Below are 22,539 nucleotides of genomic sequence, written 5' to 3' on the forward strand. Positions count from 1 at the left end.
GCTGCACCCATCTGTCTCACCAGAGTAACACTGCGAGTGTCTGGTATTTATACTGAGGAAATCAAGTTCGCTCCTACTGTCCAACCTCGATATACTATAGCTTTATATTCAACAATAGACGAGCACTTCTTCTACAAACGGTATCTTCTATAAAAACTGTAATCCTATTAAGGAGTCTTAAAAGAAGCCAGCATGTACTGTTACTATGAATGGATGCTTTAATCTGAATCAGACTACAGGACTCTACATTCTGTATGAGTATCACGAGCGATCAACACAGCATGCATCACACGACTATAGTCACTATCGAGCCGAGCGTTGATCTCCACCGTACCGCTTCGTGGCGGAGCTGCAGGAGCGCCAGCATCAAGAGATCATATCAGTGGTGATGTTGTGGGTGTGTTGTGGTGAAACTCTGGATACAGCATTCCCAGCGCTTCCTTCGTAAAGATGCAGCGACGCACGAGAACGGGAACATGCTAGTGAAGGATCAAGAACAACATTCACACCTTTCAAAACTCCCATTAAATGTTTATCCTGTGAGTGTAGTGGTGATGTGTTGTTTAGTCGTGCGTGCGTGCGTACGGTGCGTGCAGGCCCATCCGCGGCCTGTCTAGAGTCCGAGCCTGAACACAACTCACCTATTCATACACACACACAACACACACACACACACACACACACACACTATCTGATCGACTACGATCGACACATGCCACACCACACACACCATCACAGCATGAGTGCATGCGACATCAGCAGCCACTACATCAGACGAGCACACACACACACACACACCACACACACACACACACACACACACACATGCCACACCACACGCACGCACGACACGAACACCACACACACAATAATTGTCGCTGTGAAACTGTGCCATCAAAGCTGCTGTGCTAGCCTGTGAGCAGAGCACGTGATAGAGTGTGCAATTGAGTGCTCGTGAGTCATTCGTGAAGCGTTCGCCAAGCAGAGGATATAAACATTAGATGACAGCAGTCTCGGGCTGACATACTCAGAGCGCTGATGGACCAGGTAGTCTAGCCTAAGACGAGCACAGCAGTCAAATTGGACAGACAGAGGGACAGGAGAGACAGACATACTGAGGGATAGATGGAGGGACACACAGAGACACTATACAACACCTATACCTTCATATGAGCAGCTCCTGACCATGGCTTCCCAACAGGGTCCTAGAGAGGAACGGCGCAAAGTCCACAAAATTCTCCCTGAGCAGGGGGGCCACCTTCTCCAGCGCACGCTCCAACTTAGTAGTGATACTGTGTGACAACAGAGCAGGGAGAGAGAGAGAGAGAGAGAGAGAGAGAGAGGGGTGGGGGTGAAGAGAGAAGACAGAGAACAGGGAAAGAAAGAGGGGCAGTGAGAGGGGGGGTGAAGAGAGAGAGAGAGAGGATGACAGAGTGGAAGAGACAGAGAGGAGAAAGACAACAGCAAACAGATGAGAATAAGGTTGGCTAGGGTTGAGCTGTGAGCAGAGCAGAGTAGAGCCCTCCACCTGGGTTAGTACATGAGAGTTAGAACATTCTTTCAAATCAAATCAAATGCTATTTGTCACATGCGCCAAATACAACAGGTGTAGACCTTGCAGTGAAATGCGTACTTACAAGCCCTTAACCAACAATGCAGTTTAAAGAAAATACCCCCCAGAAAGTAAGAGATAAGAATAGGAAATAATTTAAGAGCAGCAGTAAATAACAATAGTGGAGCTAAACTCAGCGAAAAAAGAAACGTCCTCTCACTGTCAACTGCGTTTATAACTTAACATGTGTAAATACTTGTATGAACATAACAAGATTCAACAACTGAAACATAAACTAGACAAGTTCCACAGACATGTGACTAACAGAAACGGAATAATGTGTCCCTGAACAAAGGGGGGGTCAAAATCAAAAGTAACAGTCGGTATCTGGTGTGGCCACCAGCTGCGTTAAGTACTGCAGTGCATCTCCTCCTCATGGACAGCACCAGATTTGCCAATTCTTGCTGTGAGATATTACCCCACTCTTCCACCAAGGCACCTGCAAGTTCCCAGACTTTTCTGGGGGGAATGGCCCTAGCCCTCACCCTCCGATCCAACAGGTCCCAGACGTGCTCAATGGGATTGAGATCTGGGCTCTTCGCTGGCCATGGCAGAACACTGACATTCCTGTCTTGCAGGAAATCACACACAGAACGAGCAGTATGGCTGGTGGCATTGTCATGGGTTAGGGTTAGGGTTAGGGTTAGGGTTAGGGTTAGGGTTAGGGTTAGGGTTAGGGTTAGGGTTAGGGTTAGGCTCATCCTGACATGACCCTCCAGGAAGGGTACCACATGAGGGAGGAGGATGTCTTCTCTGTAATGCACAGCATTGAGATTGCCTGCAATAACAACTAGCTCAGTCCGATGATGCTGTGACACACCGCCCCAGACCATGACGGACCCTCCACCTCCAAATAGATCCCGCTCCAGAGTACAGGCCTCGGTGTAATGCTCATTCCTTCGACGATAAACGCGAATCCGACCATCACCCCTGGTGAGACAAAACCGCGACTCATCAGTGAAGAGCACTTTTTGCCAGTCCTATCTGCCCCAGCGACGATGGGTTTGTGCCCATAGGCAACGTTGTTGCCAGTGATGTCTGGTGAGGACCTGCCTTACAACAGGCCTACAAGCCCTCAGTCCAGCCTCTCTCAGCCCATTGCGGACAGTCTGAGCACTGATGGAGGGATTGTGCATTCCTGGTGTAACTCGGGCAGTTATTGTTGCCATCCTGTACCTGTCCCGCAGGTGTGATGTTCGGATGTACCGATCCTGTGCAGGTGTTGTTACATGTGGTCTGCTACTGCGAGGACGATCAGCTGTCCGCCCTGTCTCCCTGTAGCGCTTTCTTAGGCATCTCACAGTACGGACATTGCAATTTATTGCCCTGGCCACATCTGCAGTCCTAATGCCTCCTTGCAGCATGCGTAAGGCACATTCACACAGATGAGCAGGGACCCTGGGCATCTTTCTTTTGGTGTTTTTCAGAGTCATTAGAACGGCCTCTTTAGTGTCCTAAGTTTTCATAACTGTGACCTTAAATGCCTACCGTCTGTAAGCTGTTAGTGTCTTAACGACCGTTCTACTGGTGCATGTTCATTAATTGTTTATGGTTCATTGAACAAGCATGGGAAACAGTGTTAAAACCATTTACAATGAAGATCTGTGAATTATCTTTGAAAGACAGGGTCCTGAAAAAATGACATTTATATACATGGGGTACCGGTACAGAGTCAATGTGTGGGGGCACCGGTGTCGAGGCAATTGAGGTAATATAGACATGTAGGTAGTGTTTTTAAAGTGGCTATGCATAGATAATAACAGAGAGTAGCAGCGGAGTAGAAGTGGGGGGGGGGGGGTGCAATTCAAATAATCTGGTTAGTCATTTGATTAGCTGTTCAGGAATCTTATGGCTTGGGGTTAGAAGCTGTTTAGAGGCCTCTTGGACCTACTGTAGACTCGGCGCTCCGGTACCGCTTGCCGTGGGGTAGCAGAGAGAACAGACTATGACTAGGGTGGCTGGAGTCTTTGGCAATTTTTAGGGCCTTCCTCTGACACCGCCTGGCATAGATATCCTGGATGGCAGGATGCTTGGCCCTGGTGATGTACTGGGCCGTACGCACTATCCTCTGTAGTGCCTTGCGGTCAGAGGCCGAACAGTTGCCATACCAGGCAGTGATGCAACCCGTCAGGATGCTCTTGATGGTGCAGCTGTAAAACCTTTTGAGGATCTGAGGACCCATGCAAAGTCTTTTCAGTCTCCTGAGGGGGGAAAGGTTTTGTGGTGCCCTCTTCATGACTGTCTTGGTGTGCTTGGACCATGTTAGTTTGTTGGTGATGTGGACACCAAGGAACTTGAAACTCTCAACCTGCTCCACTGCAGCCCCGTCGATGAGAATGGGAGCGTGCTCGGTTCTCCTTTCCTGTAGTCCACAATCATCTCCTTTGTCTTGATCACGTTGAGGGAGAGGTTGTTGTCCTTGCACCATACGGTCAGGTCCCTGACCACCTCCCTATAGGCTGTCTCATCGTTGTCAGTGATCAGGCCTACCACTGTTGTGTCATCAGCAAACTTAATGATGGTGTTGGAGTTTTGCCTGGCCGTGCAGTCATGAGGGACCAGGGAGTACAGGAGGGGCCTGAGCACGCATCCCTGAGGGGCCCCCGTGTTGAGGATCAGCGTGGCGGATGTGATGTTACCTACCCACACCACCTGGGTCGGCCCGTCAGGAAATCCAGGATCCAGTTGCAGTGGGAGGTGTTTAGTCCCAGGGTCCTTAGCTTAGTGATGAGTATTGAGGGCACAACGGTGTTGAACGCTGAGCTGTAGTCAATGAATAGCATTCTCACATAGGGGATCCTTTTGTCCAGGTGTGAAAGGGCATTGTGGAGTGCAATATAGATTGCATCATCTGTGGATCTGTTGGTGCGGTATGCAAATTGGAGTGGGTCTAGGGTTTCTGGGATAATGGGTTGATGTGAGCCATGACCAGCCTTTCAAAGCATTTCATGGCTACAGATGTGAGTGCTACGGGTCAGTAGTCATTTAGGCAGGTTACCTTAGTGTTCTTGGGCACAGGGACTATGGTGGTCTGCTTGAAACATATAGGTATTACAGACTCAGTCAGGGAGAGGTTGAAAATGTCAGTGAAGAGATTTGCCAGTTGGTCAGCGCATGCTCGGAGTACACGTCCTGGTAATCTGTCTGGCCCTGCGGATTTGTGAATGTTGACCTGTTTAAAGGGTCTTACTCACATCGGTGGTGGAGAGCGTGATCACACAGTCGTCTGGAACAGCTGATGCTCTCATGCATGTTTCATTGTTACTTGCCTCGAAGCGAGCGTAGAAGTTATTTAGCTTGTCTGGTACCGTAGGCTCGTGTCAGTGGGCAGCTCTCGGCTGTGCTTCCCTTTGTAGTCTGTAATAGTTTGCAGGCCCTGCCACATCCGACGAGCGTTGGAGCCAGTGTAGTACGATTCGATCTTAGTCCTGTATTGACGCGTTGCCTGTTTGATGGTTCGTCGGAGGGCATAGCTGGATTTCTTATAAGCTTCCGGGTTAGAGTCCCGCTCCTTGAAAGCAGCAGCTCTACCCTTTAGCTCAGTGCGAATGTTGCCTGTAATCCAAGGCTTCTGGTTGGGGTATGTACGTACAGTCACTGTTGGGACGATGTCATCAATGCACTTATTGATAAAGCCAGTGACTGATGGTGTACTCCTCAATGCCATCGGAAGAATCCCGGAACATATTCCAGTCTGTGCTAGCAAAACAGTCCTGTAGCTTAGCATCTGCTTCATCTGACCACTTTATTATAGAACGAGTCACTGGTGGTTCCTGCTTTAATTTTAGCTTGTAAGCAGGAATCAGGAGGATAGAATTATGGTCAGATTTGCCAAATGGAGGGCAAGGGAGAGCCCTGTACGCATCTCTGTGTGTGGAGTAAAGGTCATCTATAATTGTTTGGTTGCACATTTAATATGCTGATAGAAATGAAGCAAAACTGATTTAAGTTTCCCTGCATTAAAGTCCCCGGCCACTAGGAGCGCTGCCAAGCAGAACACTGCGTCCAGGGCTCTAAAGTAAACCATTTCATTGGTAGCACTAGTGCTCTTAATTTAGAAAATATATCATAACACTTGGTTGAATTTTTGGAATCATAGAAATACAATGATTATTCTAATTCTATGGTTGGTGTTGTTTGGAATGACAACAAATGAAAAAGCCACGTAGGAGTTATGATAGACTAGGAACCAAAATGTTGGTCAGTGTTTCTCAGGGGACCCTAATCACATTTGATTAGATGTTGCATTTAGACAAACAACATGCTGATCTACACCACCACTGCTAGCAACCTGTATTAGAGCTAACATTTGCTTTGCCCTAGCTAGTGTATTTAGCTAAATGCCGTTTAGCTAGCTAGTTAGCGAGTAGCATTAACGATTAGCATTATTTTAGGCACATGCCAGCTTCCTTAGACTAACTAACTCATGTTCTGCAAAGAGCAATATCCACAAACTAATAGGAAAATAGGACAAATTTGGATTCATATTTAAGAAGCAACGTGGAACGCAGCATCGTTCTTGTTCAGGAAGAATAATGCATGAATTGACAGCATACTGAGAGAATAAATAGAAGAGGAACTGTGTGTGTGGCCCTATAACTGGGAGAAAGCAGAGGCAGGTGGCAGCCTGTCTTGTTTGAGCAGTGTTGAGATGAGTGTTGCAGCTAAATATTGCTAGGTATTGCATTTTTTGGTGGATTTTATTTTAGTTGCACTGGTGTCGGTGTCACCGTTTAGAGCCCAGATAATGTCACACAGCCTAGTAAAAGTTCTTCACGAGTCCAACCAAACCCGAATACACGAGACCCGACCCGGGTCCTGAGCGGGTCCAAAATGTAAACTTTTCCCTCGGGTCTGGGTTGGGTCCAGTTTTATTGTCATCAGGTGTCGGGTCTATGTAATTACAGCTGATAAACCCTAGTGGACACGAATGGACCCGACCATGGCCATAGCATATTTATTTTACTTACATAGCATTACTTTATTTTATTTTATTTTACTAATTTATTGACATATGAAGACCTATTTGTTAACCAGAAGAGCAACTTGGTTGATAAACATATTTTTTTGTCACTCAGGTCCAGATCAGGTCTGGTCTAGACCCGGACCCATCAGGGTACAGGTCGGGTTGTCGGGTCAATTCAGGTTCGGGTCCGGGTCCCGCTTTTAAAAAAGGATTGGGTCTGTTCATGTCCGGGTCTGATTGTTCTCGAGTCCGTTCGGGTCCAGGTCCAACTTTTTGGACCCGAGAAGACCTCTACAGCTTAGTGTCTAGTAGTATCTATCTACAGACTGGGAATGAGGGGGCATGCAACCATACAGGAAGCATCTAAAAGCAGAGACATACTGCCTTGAGCCTGTAGCCTGTCCACCAGCATAGAAACATACAGAGACAGACAGACCGACAAAAAGCGCGAGAGAGAGCGAGAGATAAAAGAGCGAGAGAGAGAGGCTTGGCCTAGGAGGGAATAGCAGCAGAGTGTGTTCTGCCCCTTGGCCTCCTGGGAAGAATACGAAGGTGAAGGGATGAGTGCATCAGTGAGACAGTGACACCTGTGTGAGTGATGTTAAACAGTGCTTGCCTATGACACTGGCCTGCACCTCTGGGGGCCATCTCTGTCTCTGTCTCTGTGTGGCCCCCCGGCAGGGACCAACTAAAGACTCTCAGATCCTGGTCCACCTCACAGAGCAACGCACTGAAATACACAGAGATTGCAGCAGTCACTAGGAGTGCGTCCCAAATGGCACCCTATTCCTTTTATAGTGCACTCCTTCTGACCAGAGGCCATATGTCTATTGTCTATTCAACAAGCTACATGTCCGTTTGACTGGACTGAAATGAGTTCGGTATGATCACACACATCTCTGCAACCATGTGAGACACACACACACACACACAGCTCTGCAACTTGCCACTTCCATCATTGACTCCACAGTTACGGTAAGTGATGTTGGTTACTGCCATGGCAACTGATTTGCAATTCCTTTAGAGGGGGACAGGAGGGAGAGAGAGTGAGAATGTTTGTGTGAATGTGTGTTTGTTTGTGTGTATGTGTTGAGGCAGTGGGACTGGGAGACAGAGAGAGAGAGGTACTCAGGCTCTCTGCAGCACTAGAGATGTCTGTCACAAACCATTACAGGAGGTGGGGACGAGGAGTCAAGGTCACAACAGCATCCACACACACCTTAACGCTACACACGCACAACATTTTCTCTGAATTACCATTCATACAACACCACAGGCAGTGGTTACATGCTGATAGAGAAAGACATGCACTGTTCTGTGGCTCCAGGTGATATATGGTGAATATGTCTGTAGCACTGAAATGCATAATCCGCCGACTACACACACACACAGTACTGTCACACGCTGACCCTACCTCATGTTTTCCATTGTGTCTTCAGGCATGGGCGCCACCGGCTGGACAGCGGGCAGGTTCTTACTGGTGGCCCCGTTGACGAAGGATGAGGAGGAGGTGGAGGAAGAGGAGGCCGAGTCTGTAGCTCCTGCAGGGAACAAACACACCAACCAACATCACACTGGGAGAAGTATGGGAGCAGAAGTATACAACTCTATTATGTAACCAAGTATACAACTATACACTAACTCCATTATATACCTGAGTATAGAAATACAATACCGGTCAAAAGTTTTAGAACACCTACTCTTTCAAGGGTTTGTCTTTATTTTGACTATTTTGTACATTGTAGAATAATAGTGAAGACATCAAAACTATGAAATAACACATATGAAATCATGTAGTAACCAAAAAAGTGTTCAAACACATTAAGAAGGAAATACATTCCACAAATTAACTTTTAACAAGGCACAACTGTTAATTGAAAGGCATTCCAGGTGACTACCTCATGAAGCTGGTTGAGAGAATGCCAAGAGTGTGCAAAGCTGTCATCAAGGCAAAGGGTAAAGGGTGGCTACCTTTTTTGGTTTCTACATGATTCCGTATGTGTTATTTCATAGTTTGATGTCTTCACTATTATTCTACAATGTAGAAAATAGTAAAAATTAAGAAAAACCCTTGAATGATTAGGTGTTCTAAAACTTTTGACCGGTAGTGTATACAGTATACAACTCCATTATATACCCAAGTATACAACTATACTATATACCCAAGTATACAACTATACAGTACAGTATACAACTCAATTATATACCAAACTATAGAAATATACAGTATACTTCATTTTGTACCCAAGAATACAACTATACAACTCCATTATATACCCAGGTATACAACTATACACTATACAACTCCATTATATACCTAAGTATACAACTATACAGTACAGCATACACTATACAGTATACAACTATATTGTATACCCAAGTATACAACTATACAGTATTCAACTCCATTATATACCCAAGTATAGAAATATACAGTATACAACTATGCTGTATATTATCTACCCATGGTCCGTTTCAGTGACAGGGACGACCTATAGGAATGACATCGCCTCGGACCATTGTAAGTATATGAATGTCTAATGTCCAATTCACTATAATTGGTTGTTCTTAAGCGGTGTATCTATAGAATTTCTTGTTAATCATTTAATGAGTTATTATCACTCAGTCCAATATTGGGATTCATGTTTAATATGATACGATTAAGATGTTTTCCATCCATCATCGTTCCAGGTATCACATGCATGTCCTTGAGTTCATGGGTCACGTTGCCAAAGAACATCTCCAGAACAGAACAGAACTAGTGAAATTGTGGGGTCTGAGGGAATGAGGGAGAAAGAAAAAGAGAGTGGGAGAAATAGGGAGGTTGAGAGAGATAACCTCCTGCCCAATGTATGACCATATCAGAGAGACATATTTCCCTCAGATTACACAGATCCACAAAGAATTTGAAAACAAATCCAATTTTGATAAACTCCCATATCTACTGGGAGAAATTCCACAGTGTGCCATCACAGCAGCAAGATTTGTGACCTGTTGCCACAAGAAAAGGGCAACCAGTGAAGAACAAACACCATTGTAAATACAACCCATATTTATGCTTATTTATTTTAACTTGTGTGCTNCATATTTATGCTTATTTATTTTAACTTGTGTGCTTTAACCATTTGTACATTGTTACAACACTGTATATATATAATATAACATTTGTAATGTCTTTATTGTTTTGAAACTTCTGTATGTGTAATGTTTACTGTTAATTTGTATTGTTTATTTCACTTTTGTATAATATCTACCTCACTTGCTTTGGCAATGTTAACACATGTTTCCCATGCCAATAAAGCCCCTTGAATTGAATTGAATTGAATAGAGAGGGAGGGGGAGAGGGGGTGAGAGAGAAGGAGGGAGGGGGAGAGATATAGAGAGGGAGGGAGGGGAAGAGGGATTGACAGAGAAGGAGGGAGGGGGAGAAAGAGAGGGGGGGGGGAAGAGGGGGTGGGAGAGAAGGATTATAGATGGAAAAATAGGGAGCGAAAGAGAGCGAAGGGGGAGGAGGAGAGACCCTGGGTTTAGCTGAAAGCACACTTTGACTCTGTCACATTTCTCACATTCCTGCTGAGGGGATAGGAACATTTAATAGGTGTTGCAGCTCTAATGATCTCTGTATTAAGTGGCTTCTTTCAGAAGCCTGCTGCATCATGGGACCCTTGGCTCAACAGCACAGAGCAGGGGAGAGGACAGTCAAATGGAACGCTATTCCTTGTTTAGTGCACTACTTTTGTCCAGGCCTACTCCTGTATACCCTATAGTAATGCACTATGTATGGAATAGGGTGCCATTGGGGATGCACATTGCACTACAACTACTACTAGACTATAGTATTTTGGTCTGAACCACCACACAGCAGTGGGTCATAGTACTGTATAGGAAGCATGGTCATGTAGAGCAGTAGAGAGTGAGTGCCCTCTGGTGCTCAGTATGAGTTTCTACACTCCATTATTAAACCTCAGTTATCCAGCCGACAAACAAATTGGATGTGTCCCAAATGGCACCCTATTCTTTAGATAGTGCACCACTTTTGATCCTAATGGGCCTTGGTCAAAAGTAGTGCACTACATAGGGAGCCATTTGGGACGCAAATTCTGCTCCTATTCCTGGACCGGCTTCAAAGGACACATTCCAGACCCACTGGGTTATTAAAATCTGCAGTAATTACTCAAATTAAATACTAACGAACTCCAACTAGCAACAGTTCCCTGGAAATAAACCACATTACCGGCCGAACACATTAGTAGTGTTATTAGTAACCTCGTGGGTCTGAGTCCCTGTTTACCATCATTCAGATGGTTTGTATGTCAGGCTGAATCTTAAATCAACCGCTGTCCCTTTACCCCTACACCTATACCCTTATACCCTACCTATGCCCCAACCCTTTAGTCACTAGCCCCTAGGCACCTCATAGACAAGAAAGGTAGGTATAAGCAATAATATTGGTATGGTAGTAGTAGCTCCCTGTTATTCAGCTACTGTAGGTTAGGTGGAATTGTCACTAGTTTTACTCATATCTACCCACTCCTTCCAAGTATACACAAGTGGCTAAGTATTAGGGGCTAGGGAACTGGGGTTTAAGTGGGATGCACTAGAAGGCTTTGTCCCAAATTGCACCCTATTCCCTACAATTGACCAGGGCCCATGGGTGTAGGCCTACCGGTGGTGTTGATCATGCTCTTGGGGGTGTTGGAGGCTGCAACAAAGATGTTGGGGGTGGAGCCTGTTGCCAGGCTGCTGGAGGATGCATGTCCAACCGTGTTCACAGCCAGACTGCCTGGTGGAGGCTTCTTCACTGGGACCACCACACTCCTATACAGAGAGAGACACACACAGACAGAGAGAGAGAGAGAGCAGCTGCAGTAAGTGAGTAATGCTCCTATTACGTAATTAAGAGAAATATTAAATCATTAAGAAGAGATATAAATACATGGATATAAAAAGACTGTTCTATGTGTAAAAACACTTCTGGTTTCCTCTTATGCATTTATAGGCACTAAAACACATCACATGAGGGAGGAAGGCAGTAAATACTGCCAGCAGGGTGTGCATCCCAAATGGCACTCTATTCCCTATATAGTACACTACTTTTGACAACAGCCCTGGTCAAAAGTAGTGCACTATATAGGGAATAGGGTGCCATTTGGGATGGAACCAGGGTATTTAGACGACCAAACTTGTGACCTTCCCATGGTCCACTTGGAGAGCACAGAGCATACATTCAGACCACTGGGATCTACTGCAATTATTTATTCACTTCTGATGAACAGCATGACACACATGCCGCGAACACAACATGCGAACACACACACGAACACACACACGAACACACACACACACACACACACACACACACACACACACACACACACACACACACACACACACACACACACACACACACACACACACACAACACCACAACACACAACACACACACACACACACACACACACACACACACACACACATACATACGGCCATGTAAGTATGCTGCATATTACAATATCTGAGATACTGATGGTGACAGCATAATTTATTCAATACATCTGTGTACTGCTGCTTTAGTCTAGATTAGATATCATTGACAGCAGCACATCACTGAGAAAATCAGCTACATGTTTAATATTGAGTTATTTATCTAATAATTTATAGGAGTAGGAACACAAACAATAAAAACACTGACAGGTTGAATGAACAATCACATGCCTTGTTCCATCACACATCAGATTAGCACTAATTCCCAACATCTGTCCCTGCTGTAGATGGAATTTCAAATGAAAAGGGGAAAAGCTAAGATAAGGATGTGTGCAGCATCCCTGTGTGACATGGTTACGGTCTGATACTGTATGTTGATCCAACAGGAACCTTTTATATGAATAATTGATTATCTGAGTGCTCATGAATGATGCAAAGATTATCTAAGGCATCATTTATTAACAGGGGTGTGTTTAATAGGGGCTGCTGCGAATAAAGTGAGGATTAATCTACTAAGAAATATTAATGAACAGGAGGTGATGACTGTAGATACATATATTTATATACACACACACATCCTCAATCATATAGATATACTATGGAAATAGATTCAAAAGATTAAACTTCCTAACATAATGAGTTCAATTAAAACCATACAGAATAAATCAGTTCTTCATTAAAAATGTAATCACAAATACAGAGCTAGACAACATCCCCCTGTGTTACTGTTACTGTCAGACAGCTGTACTAGAGAGACAGAGAAAGAGAAAGAAAGAAAGAAAGAAAGAAAGGAGGGAATTTAAAGGTGTATTCAGATCAGTCGTGCACTGGTCCCATCTGGTCATCCAGTTCTGGGTATTGAAGTCTCTAATTGAAAACTCCACCTCAGAGAGACTATCAACCAGAAAGGCCAGGGGACTCAGCCCTCCTCTCAACGCTCTGAGCCTTTTCTTTGTGCTCTGTTTTGATGTTGTCAGTCCCTATCAGCCTCAGGCCTGACAGCCCCGCCGTCCTGAGGCCTAGTCAGCCTAGCAGCTCATTCTGCTGGTAGGTGGAGAAGAATTAGACACAGCAAATTGAGGCTGGATGACATTAAAGCATGAAGGAGTCGTATGTGTGACCTGGACACTGTGTGTGAAAGCATTTCAAAAATAATACAGAGAGCTCTGGCAACTCATTTCAGCCTGCCAGGGCATATTAGGGCTGTGAGTGGTGAGGAGACAGGCTTGGGCATGGGGAGGGAGGAGGGATGGGGAGGGGTAAGATGGGACGCCGCTTCTGTTTAATCAGTCATCAGGGCCCAGGGGACCTCTGCAGTCCTTCAACTGACCCTTCATCTCCTCCTCCATCTCTCCTTCCTCTCCTCTCTCCTCCATCTACTTATCGCTTCTGTCCTCCATTTTTACCTTCATCACAAGTGACACACACACCAAACAGGCCCTTCCGACAGCCACACCGATAGCCGCACCAATCTTGACATGGTTCAGGGGTTTGTTGGTACAGAACGTTCACCAGACAGAAAGATAAGGATTCTGGGATGTGAACCCTGACCTCCTGTCAGCAGCAGGTTACCACAGGGACGGCACACAGATTACTGGGTTCTTATCTACTGCAGGAATGTAAACACACAACACACACAAGACCTTTCCACACACACACACACACACTCCTCCCCATGGGGCCTTAGCGAACTGTACCAGATGTCTAACGTGAGTGATGTTTAGCTTGCTACTGTATAACCATGAATGTTGCTCCTGACAACTAAACAGACCTGGTGGATAAACTGTGGCGTGTTGAGTCTGCTTGACTAACGACACACATTATATTTCTGTCTTGAAGCATATGTACTGGTCATCAACACATCAACTCCTTATTAAAAAAAAAAATGTTTTATTGTCACACACATCGGATAGGTGCAGTGAAATGTGTTGCTTTACAGGGTCAGCCAAAGTAGTACAGCGCCCCTGGAGCAAATTAGGGTTAAGTGCCTGGCTCAAGGGCACATCGACAGATTTTTCACCTTGTCGGCTCAGGTATTCGAACCAACGACCTTTCCACTCTACCGCTAGGCTACCTGTACCCTTAACACAATATCTTACTGTGGAGCTCAGTTGTCAAACATGTATAGTACCAGTCAAAAGTCTGGACACACCTACTCATCCAAGGGTTTTTCTTTATTTTTACTATTTATTTTTGACTATTTTTACTAATAATAGTGAAGACATCAAAACTATGAAATAACACATATGGAATCATGTAGTAACCAAAAAAGTGTTAAACAAATCAAAATCTATTTTATATTTGAGAGTCTTCAAATAGCCACCCTTTGCATTGATGACAGCTTTGCACACTCTTGGCATTCTCTCAACCTGCTTCATGAGGAATGCTTTTTCCTTGAAGGAGTTCCTACATATGCTGAGCACTTGTTGGCTGATTTTCCTTCACTCTGCGGTCCAACTCATCCCAACACATCCATTGGTGTTATTTCATAGTTGTGATGTCTTCACTATTATTCTATAATGTAGAACATAGTAAAAATAAAGAAAAACCTTTGATTGAGTAGGTGTGTCCAAACTTTTGACTCTTACTGTATAAGACATGCATAACAGAGTAGCCTCCAGTACAAAGAGTGGAACTGCATGGTTGTGTATGTGTGTGTACCGTACCTGTCAAAGGAGTGGAACTGCATGGGCAGCATGGGGGAATGGGTCTCTCTCTGTACGGCAAGATCAGGGTAGGGGAGGGGCTCTGGTCCAGGTTCCACCCCCTCTACAGGCCCAGCCACTAAGCTCTTCAGGATTTTTCGTACGTTGATGTTTGATTGGCTGATGGAGGAGATGGAGGAGGTGGTCCTTAGGACCTCCAGGCCAGGCGGCTCCAAGAGGGACTCTTGGCTATGCTTCTCCCCAGAGGAGAGGCTGCCGAGCAGGGAGGACATGGCGTCAGCTCGCCCAGGTCCTGAAGTGTCCAAGTCTGCCCCGTTTAACACACTGGCCATCTGGAGGCATGGGGGGGGGGGGTTAGTTTACTTATGTACTCTTGTACCTGTACTCTTCCTGGGTTTATGCACAAATACACATTATAATACAACTCCAATCTACTCTAATAGAGCGAGAAAAGAGAACACAGTCTAGTATCTAGATGGGCAACCTGTTCCTCTCCAATGCCAGAGTCAGTGTGCGGCAGACAGCCTCTCTCTATGTGGAGCTCCTCTACAGGGGTGGGGGGCTCCTTACTTTGGTCAGGGTACGCCAGGGGGGTCTCTGGAACACACGCACGCACGCACACACACACACACAGTCAGGACACAAGGACACTGGGTGGGCTCACACACATAGTGTTCCAGAGCATCAAATATGTAATGCATTGTGGGTTAATTGTGATTGACTGACCGATCTACAAATAATAATGAGTAGTCATTTAAGATGCAAGGTGAGTCGTAGATCAGCCAGTTGGCAGTTGCTGATTGCAATGCAGTTGATGTCGAACAAGCTCTCCCCATCTAACTTCCTCGTTTATCCTCTTCTAACTTCCATCCCAGATAGACAGACATCTGAAACTCTCTTCCTGGTGATATTATTTATGATGGCGGTGAAGTGTCCTTCCCAGAAGCCTCTCTGATCCCATCCTCCTGGCTGATTGACTGGCTAATGGACAACGACAGACGGCTGGCAATAGAACAAGCCTCACAATGCCCCAAACCCTCAGCATCTCTCTGTTTTTCTCTCTTTCTTTTACGCTCTCTCTCAATCTATCTCTRTATGTCTTGCTTGCTCTCTCTCAGTCTGTGCCCAGTGGGATGTTACTGTTCATACCACAGAGACCAGGGCTGCATGTACAACTTTCCTACACCCACGCTCCCTTCCCCTCTCCCATTTCCCCTCTCCACTTCCATTGCTGTTTCCATGTTTATGTCTGCACAGTGCAATTAGTGGATCACATGAATTAATCAGAGAGCTGAGAGGATGGGAGTTGAATAACAAAAGCATGCACCTGTGCTGGTAGATGAGTTGATCTCGTGGCGAATGCTGTATGCTGATTGGCTGATCATCCTGTTGGTCTCTCTCTGTGGTTCCAGGATGTCCCMGTACTTTGACACCATGAGGACAGAGATGAAGTAGACCACCGCTAAGGCCAAGAACTGGGCCTGCTTGCTGTCATCCTGGTGGGGACACATATACATGTTACACAATCATACGCACACAAACATGTTACACACGCACCAGCACACACACACACAGTCATACTCACCACATCCCGGAACACGACAGCTCTCAGACGATTGATATCAACGTCCTGTAGAAGTCTGTCAGGGTCCTGGATGGGAGAAAGTTACTGAGACATTTTCTGCTGTAGGAGATCTAAAGTGAGGAGACTAAGGGAGTCTGACATCATAGCGGCCGTGTAACAATCTGTTTACTTAGCCGCTATCGTAGCATCCATATTACATTGCGTGTCACACTTAATGATCTTCCACACACCCCCCACTTATAGTTCCAGTACGTCCGGTGTCACAGCCACCCATCAACTGTACCATTATTACCAACTTAATATGTATTTTTTAATTATGAGGTTAGGTGAGGACCTACCTTGTTGGCAGATGCTGCACCATACAGGTTGTCCTGGCTTTTACTGTTGGTCCCTCTGTCCCTCTGTCTCTGTCTAACATCCAGACAGTTCCTCACTGCTACACAACACACTGGGAGGAGGGACAGACAGACAGACAGGGTATAAGAAGCTGCATCTTGAAACGCATATTTTTATTTTTTTTACATTTATTTAACTAGGCAAGTCAGTTCAGAACAAATTCTTATTTACAATGACGGCCTAGGAACAGTGGGTTAACTGCCTTGTTCAGGGGCAGAATGACATATTTTTACCTTGTCAGCTCAGGGATTCAATCTAGTAACCTTTCGGTTACTGGCCAACGCTAGGCTACCTGCTTGTCTGATCACTGTTAGTTCCAAGCTACCAGGCCAGAGTCATGGTGAAACAAACAGCCAGACAAATTTCACACTACAGATGATGATAGTGAGAGAGAGTGTGTGTGTGTGTGTGTGTGTGTGTGTGTTGTTGGGTGTGTTTGTGTGTGTGTGTGTGTGTGTGTGTGTTGGGTGTGGTGTGTGGTGTGTGTGTGTGTGTGTGTGGTGTGTGTGTGTGTGTGTGTGTGTGTGTGTGTGTGTGTGTGTGTGGTGTGTGTGTGTGGGAAAATTCTCCCTCGTCGACAAGTCTATTTTAGGCTTAGGGGTTAGGTTTAGGGTTATAGTTACAATTAGGGTTAGAATCATGGTTGGGGGTTAGGGTTAGGGGTTAAGGATAGGGCTAGGGCTAGGGTTGAGGTTAGGTTTAGGGTTAGGAAAATAGGATTTTGAATGGAAATAAATGTTAGGTCTCTACCGGTATAGTAAAACATAAGCTGTGTGTTCCAAATCAAATCAAGCTTTAAGTGTAGACCTTACCGGTGGGGACCTAAATGCTTACTTCCAAGCCCTTAACCAACAGTACAGTTCAAGAAAGAGTTAAGAAAATGTTTATATACAGGGGGCACCGGTACCGAGTCAGTGTGCGGGGTACAGGTTAGTTGAGGTAATTTGTACATGTAGGTGGAGGTGAAGTGACTATGCATAGATAATAAACAGCGAGTAGCAGCAGTGTACAAAAGGGAGAGGCGGTAAATGTAAATTGTCCGGTGGAGATTTTATTAATTGTTCAGCAGTCTTATGGCTTGGGGGTAGAAGCTGTTGAGGAGCTTTTTGGTCCTAGACTTGGTGCTCCGGTACCGCTTGCCGTGTGGTAGCAGAGAAAACAGTCTCTGACAGTTTTATGGGCTTTCCTCTGACACCGCCTATTGTATAGGTCCTGGATGGCAGGAAGCGTGGCCTCAGTGATGTACTGGGCTGTTCGCACTACTCTCTGTAGCGCCTTCCGGTCAGATGCCGAGCAGTTGCCATACCAGGCGGTGATGCAACCAGTCAGGATGCTCTCGATGGTGCAGATGTAGAACCTTTTGAGGATCTGGGGACCCTTGGCAAATTTTTTCAGTCTCCTGATGGGGAAAAGGTTTTGTCGTGCCCTCTTCACGACTGTCTTGGTATGTTTGGACCACGATAGTTCGTTGGTGATGTGGACGCCAAGGAACTTGAAACTCTCGACCCGTTCCACTACAGCCCCGTCGATGTTAATGGCGGCCTGTTCGGCCTGCCTTTTCCTGTAGTCCACGATCAGCTCCTATGTGTGTGCGTATGTGTGTGTGGTGAGCGTGGATTTGTTCTGAGTTACTTCAGAGCTAGCTTCAAAAGTCTGGCCTTTACACAGACAAGCTACCTGACTGAACTACCAACCACTACAGCAGACACACACCATTTATGAAAATCATGACTCACCAAAGCACATTTATTATCTAATAGCAGTGCATTTAGAAAATTAATTAGCTAGGTTGACCACATCAAAGAATTTCATGGAATACTGGAATTATTGAAATGATAGTGAAATGATTTTACCACGGCATTTACTGATCTCATGAATCATCGAACATGACAGTTAATGTGTGTGACAAGCTCACGCGCACGCAGGCACACACAGACTCTTACCCAGTCGAAGACACTGTCTCATCAGGCCTCCAGAGGACATGTTCTTCTCAGCCTCGATCTCAGAGAAGTTGAGTGAGCTGGCGAACACCAGAACGTCCACCATGGCCATCAGACGGGACAGGAAGGACACAGCCATCTCTGAAGACATGCCCTGGGTCGCCTCGATGTTCTCCAACTCAGCCTGCTCACAACGCAGGGGTTCAGGGGACAGGGGATGGGGAAGAGGGGACAATCATATACACTCAAGACACAGAAATACTAAATATTGTACCTGAGAGAATAACTGTTTAGAAAGAAAATAAAACTTACAGCATATGCACTAACCTGGGTACTCTGGCCATGCACACAAACAAACAGAAGAAAAAATCACAACAGATGATTCAAATCAACAGATCCAATCAGCAGGTAAAGCACATACAATCCTTAACACACATAAGCAAAACACACAGAGGAAACCATCACCAACTTAAACGACTCTGACAAAGTAAAATTCTCATTAGCAGAATGAAGCTGAGCAAATGAAAACGGCTACAATCAATAAAGACAATCAACTAGTCCTATTTCTGAGACCGATCATTAATTAAGACATAAACATGCAGTTCCTAATAGCCACCACTAGATGGTAGTGTGGCACCACAGAGAGGCTGAATGGCTTACAGAAGGAGAGGTGGCAGAGAAGCTGACTGACTGATTTACAGAAGGAGAGGTGGTAGAAAGTGACTGACTGACTTACAGACGGACAGGTAGTAGAAAGTGACTGACTGACTTACAGGAGAACAGGTAGTAGAAAGACTGACTGAATGACTTACAGAAGGAGAGGTGGCAGCAGAGAGCAGAGGAAGGATCCCTCCACAGGCGATGATGATGTTGTCTACCATCTGAGAGAGGAGGTGGATGGTGTTGTGGACAAAGATGATGTTCTCATTGCTGTTGACAAAATCCATGACGGATTTGGTTGAATGGCTGCAGGGAGGCAGAAAGAGAGAGGGAGAGAACTGGATTACAGTTAATTTAATTAGGATGCAGTAGCATGTCACACAATGTTAAGCATAGGTCAGGTCTTAGGTCAGGTCAGGGATACGTGGTGAATAATCAGCCACAGTAAGGCTAGTTAGAAACCATGGCTGCAGGATATACTGTAACTCTTGTTTTACTCTCAATTAATGTGATATTCGGATGTCTGACCTAACTTAGTTGAATGCACTGACTGTAAGAGCATCTGCTAAATGATCAAAATGTTAATGTAACATTCTACTGCATGTCCTTTGTGGAAGCCCAAAGTGGTCAGAATTAGTGCACTACAGAGGGGCATTGGGCTTTGATACAAAGTAGTGCACTACATATGGACTATGGTGTGATTAGGGACATGTCCTCAATATCTCGGTCCCCTCACCTCCTCCAGATGTGGACGTCTGTCTCCAGGGCCAACAGCAGGTCGGTGAGGAGGCGCTGGTGCATGGGCGACCATTTGAACTCTGGGATGCGGAACATGGTGGTGCGAGGGCCAGGGCTGAACTGGCGGCGCTGCTCCTCTGTCATGGGCATCCCTCTGAAGCCCAGGTCCACACGCAGGTCACGCTCTAACTGGGCTGCTGTACGACTATGAAGGGACTGACACACACACATTAGACACACACACACACACACAGACACACACACACACACACAAAACTGTAATTCACAGTGTATAAAGCAGTGTGTAAATTAAAATGAGTCATTACATAACAGCAGAGACTCTATTAATAGTATTTTAGTCCTCTGTCCTCCTCCTCTCATCCTTCCTTGCATCAGACTCACTAACAGGAGGGAGAGAGGAGGGACAAAGGGAAGTGGGAGAGAGGAGAGGAGGAAGAGAGGACAAGAGGGAGGGAGGTCTTGCAACTTAACTAACCTGTGTAGTAGCAGTGGTCTGTATCTTCTTAACCTCCTTTCCTTCGTCTGACCTCTCTGTGTCTGAGGTGTTCCTGACTGCATCTGACCCACTACCTTTCCCACCAGCCAAGGGCTCGCACGCCTCCGACAACCCAGACCCTCCAGCCCTAGCTCCAACCCTGGTCTCTGTGAACTCTGACCCCTTAGAGCAGGCCTCTTCCCTGGGCATGGAGGTGACGTCACCCAGGGTGGTCTGGAGCTTCAACCTCTCCTCCTCCAGGATGCTGCTGATCGGACCACCAGGACTGACCGTGCCGACCATGCCAACGGTCCCCAGCTCAGAGCTGCCAGTCATGTGGTCCAGCAGGCCCAGGTCATGGCTGTGGCCCAGGGGCAAAGGGGACTCGGGGTCTGGATCAGGGTTAGAACCAGGACTTGGCAGGACCAGGGGCTCTTCCTGTTGAGTTCAGTTCTGTTTAGTTAACTTGCACATAACAAAACACAAGCAGAAGAAAATAAAGATGAACTAACCTGGCCAAACAGGAAGCTGCTGTTGCTAGGGAGACTGTCCTTGTCGTCGTCAGCGAGGGTGATGAGGGGACCGGTGTTGTGGTTGTCGGGGGCTACACCGACGGTTGCGTTGGGGACCATTACTCCGCTGGCGGCGCTGCTGCTCAGCTTCTCTACAGCAGCACAGTACACGTTGTCCAATAGGGAGTCCACCTGGACCAACGCCCCGCCCCTGTCCTCAGAGACAACACCCCCAGCCACACCCACTGTCACGCCCAGCGGCTCTGGAGACAGGTCCAGGTCCTCCAGCTTCACCTCCGTGGCTTCCACCTGGGGAGAGGGAGGGATGATTGATTAGCTGACTGAGTGAGTGATTGATTTTAAGAGTCTACCTGCAAGAACTGTGATATGTGGTGTTTTTCCCCAACTAAACGTAGTTGAATAGACTGACTGGAAGTTGCTCTGGATAAGAGCATCTGCTAAATTAATCAGTTGTAAAACTATGAAAACAGACACCATAACATACCTTCTCAGCCTTGATGTCCACCAGCAGGTCATGAACCTCCACTCTGACCCCTGACCCCGTCCTCTCTGTCCCCTCGAGCCCCCCCTCCTTCCCCGTCTTCGCCTCCGACAGTATGTCCCGGGGGTGGCCAGGAGTCTCGGGGTAGTCGGCCTCGCTCTCCGGGGTCTGTGTCTGAGAGTGGTCGTCTACCTCTCTGATCTCCATGTTCCCCTGGATGCCCCCGGCCTGGAGGTCCTGCAGGCCTGAGATGGTGCTGACCAGACCCTTCCTCCCCTTCTTAATGTTCTCCTCCTCCTGACGCTGGTAGTCCTCATACATCTTAGCCAGGTACTCCTTATGGGCCTCGTATGTTACCTACAGTATAGAACAAACATTATCAATAATATTATCTAGAATGAATCACCTATAACTAATAATCAAGCTCATCTCAGCCAGGTACTCCATATGTGCCTCGTGTAGGTTACCATATAGAGAGGGAGAGACATGATCAATAACTTCATCAAAAGTAGTTTGGGACGCAGACAGCCACTGAGTCTTACCTTGGAGTGAGCGATGGAGAGTGTATCCACCCAGACCCTCCAACCTCCCCACTCATACTTGATGGCATGGTAGAGCAGGATCCTGAAGAGGCTATAGACCATCTCCATCATCTTCTGTTCCTCTGGGTTTTTTCAGGTTGATATTTAGCGCCGAGCCGTAACATGCCAGTCCTGCCATACTGAACACTGCAGCAGACCTAAGAACAATAATATATTACTGACTACTCAACATTGTAATAGTGTGTGTGTGGTGTGTGTGTGTAGTGTGTGTGGTGGTGTTGTGTGTGTGTGTGTGTGTCTGTGTGTCGTGTGTGTCGTGTGTGTGTGTGTGTGTGTGTGTGTGTGTGTGTTTGTGTGTGTGTGTGTGTGTGTGTGTGTGTGTGTGTGTGTGTGTGTGTGTGTGTGTGTGGTTGTGTGCTTGTCCATGCGTGTCCTCACCG

General features: G+C 46.2%; 1 protein-coding gene across 1 annotated transcript in view; it reads right to left on the reverse strand.

Annotated features, from left to right (window-relative positions):
• Window positions 1-1,165: 1,165 nt before the first annotated feature.
• LOC111949811 (neurobeachin-like) overlaps window positions 1,166-22,539 on the reverse strand; it is a 21,440-nt gene continuing 66 nt past the window's right edge. The window contains 16 exon segments of the mRNA XM_070433860.1: window positions 1,166-1,292; window positions 7,993-8,119; window positions 11,245-11,396; window positions 14,729-15,060; window positions 15,213-15,325; window positions 16,056-16,224; window positions 16,314-16,423; window positions 16,648-16,761; window positions 18,653-18,836; window positions 19,462-19,615; window positions 20,046-20,263; window positions 20,544-20,981; window positions 21,056-21,364; window positions 21,561-21,914; window positions 22,100-22,229; window positions 22,538-22,539. The exon segment at window positions 22,538-22,539 is cut by the window's right edge and continues 66 nt beyond it. Coding sequence (XP_070289961.1) covers window positions 1,166-1,292; window positions 7,993-8,119; window positions 11,245-11,396; window positions 14,729-15,060; window positions 15,213-15,325; window positions 16,056-16,224; window positions 16,314-16,423; window positions 16,648-16,761; window positions 18,653-18,836; window positions 19,462-19,615; window positions 20,046-20,263; window positions 20,544-20,981; window positions 21,056-21,364; window positions 21,561-21,914; window positions 22,100-22,229; window positions 22,538-22,539 — 3,033 coding nt within the window.

This window comes from Salvelinus sp. IW2-2015, linkage group LG22 (assembly GCF_002910315.2).
Source record: "Salvelinus sp. IW2-2015 linkage group LG22, ASM291031v2, whole genome shotgun sequence".
NCBI classification, from domain to species: domain Eukaryota; kingdom Metazoa; phylum Chordata; class Actinopteri; order Salmoniformes; family Salmonidae; genus Salvelinus; species Salvelinus sp. IW2-2015.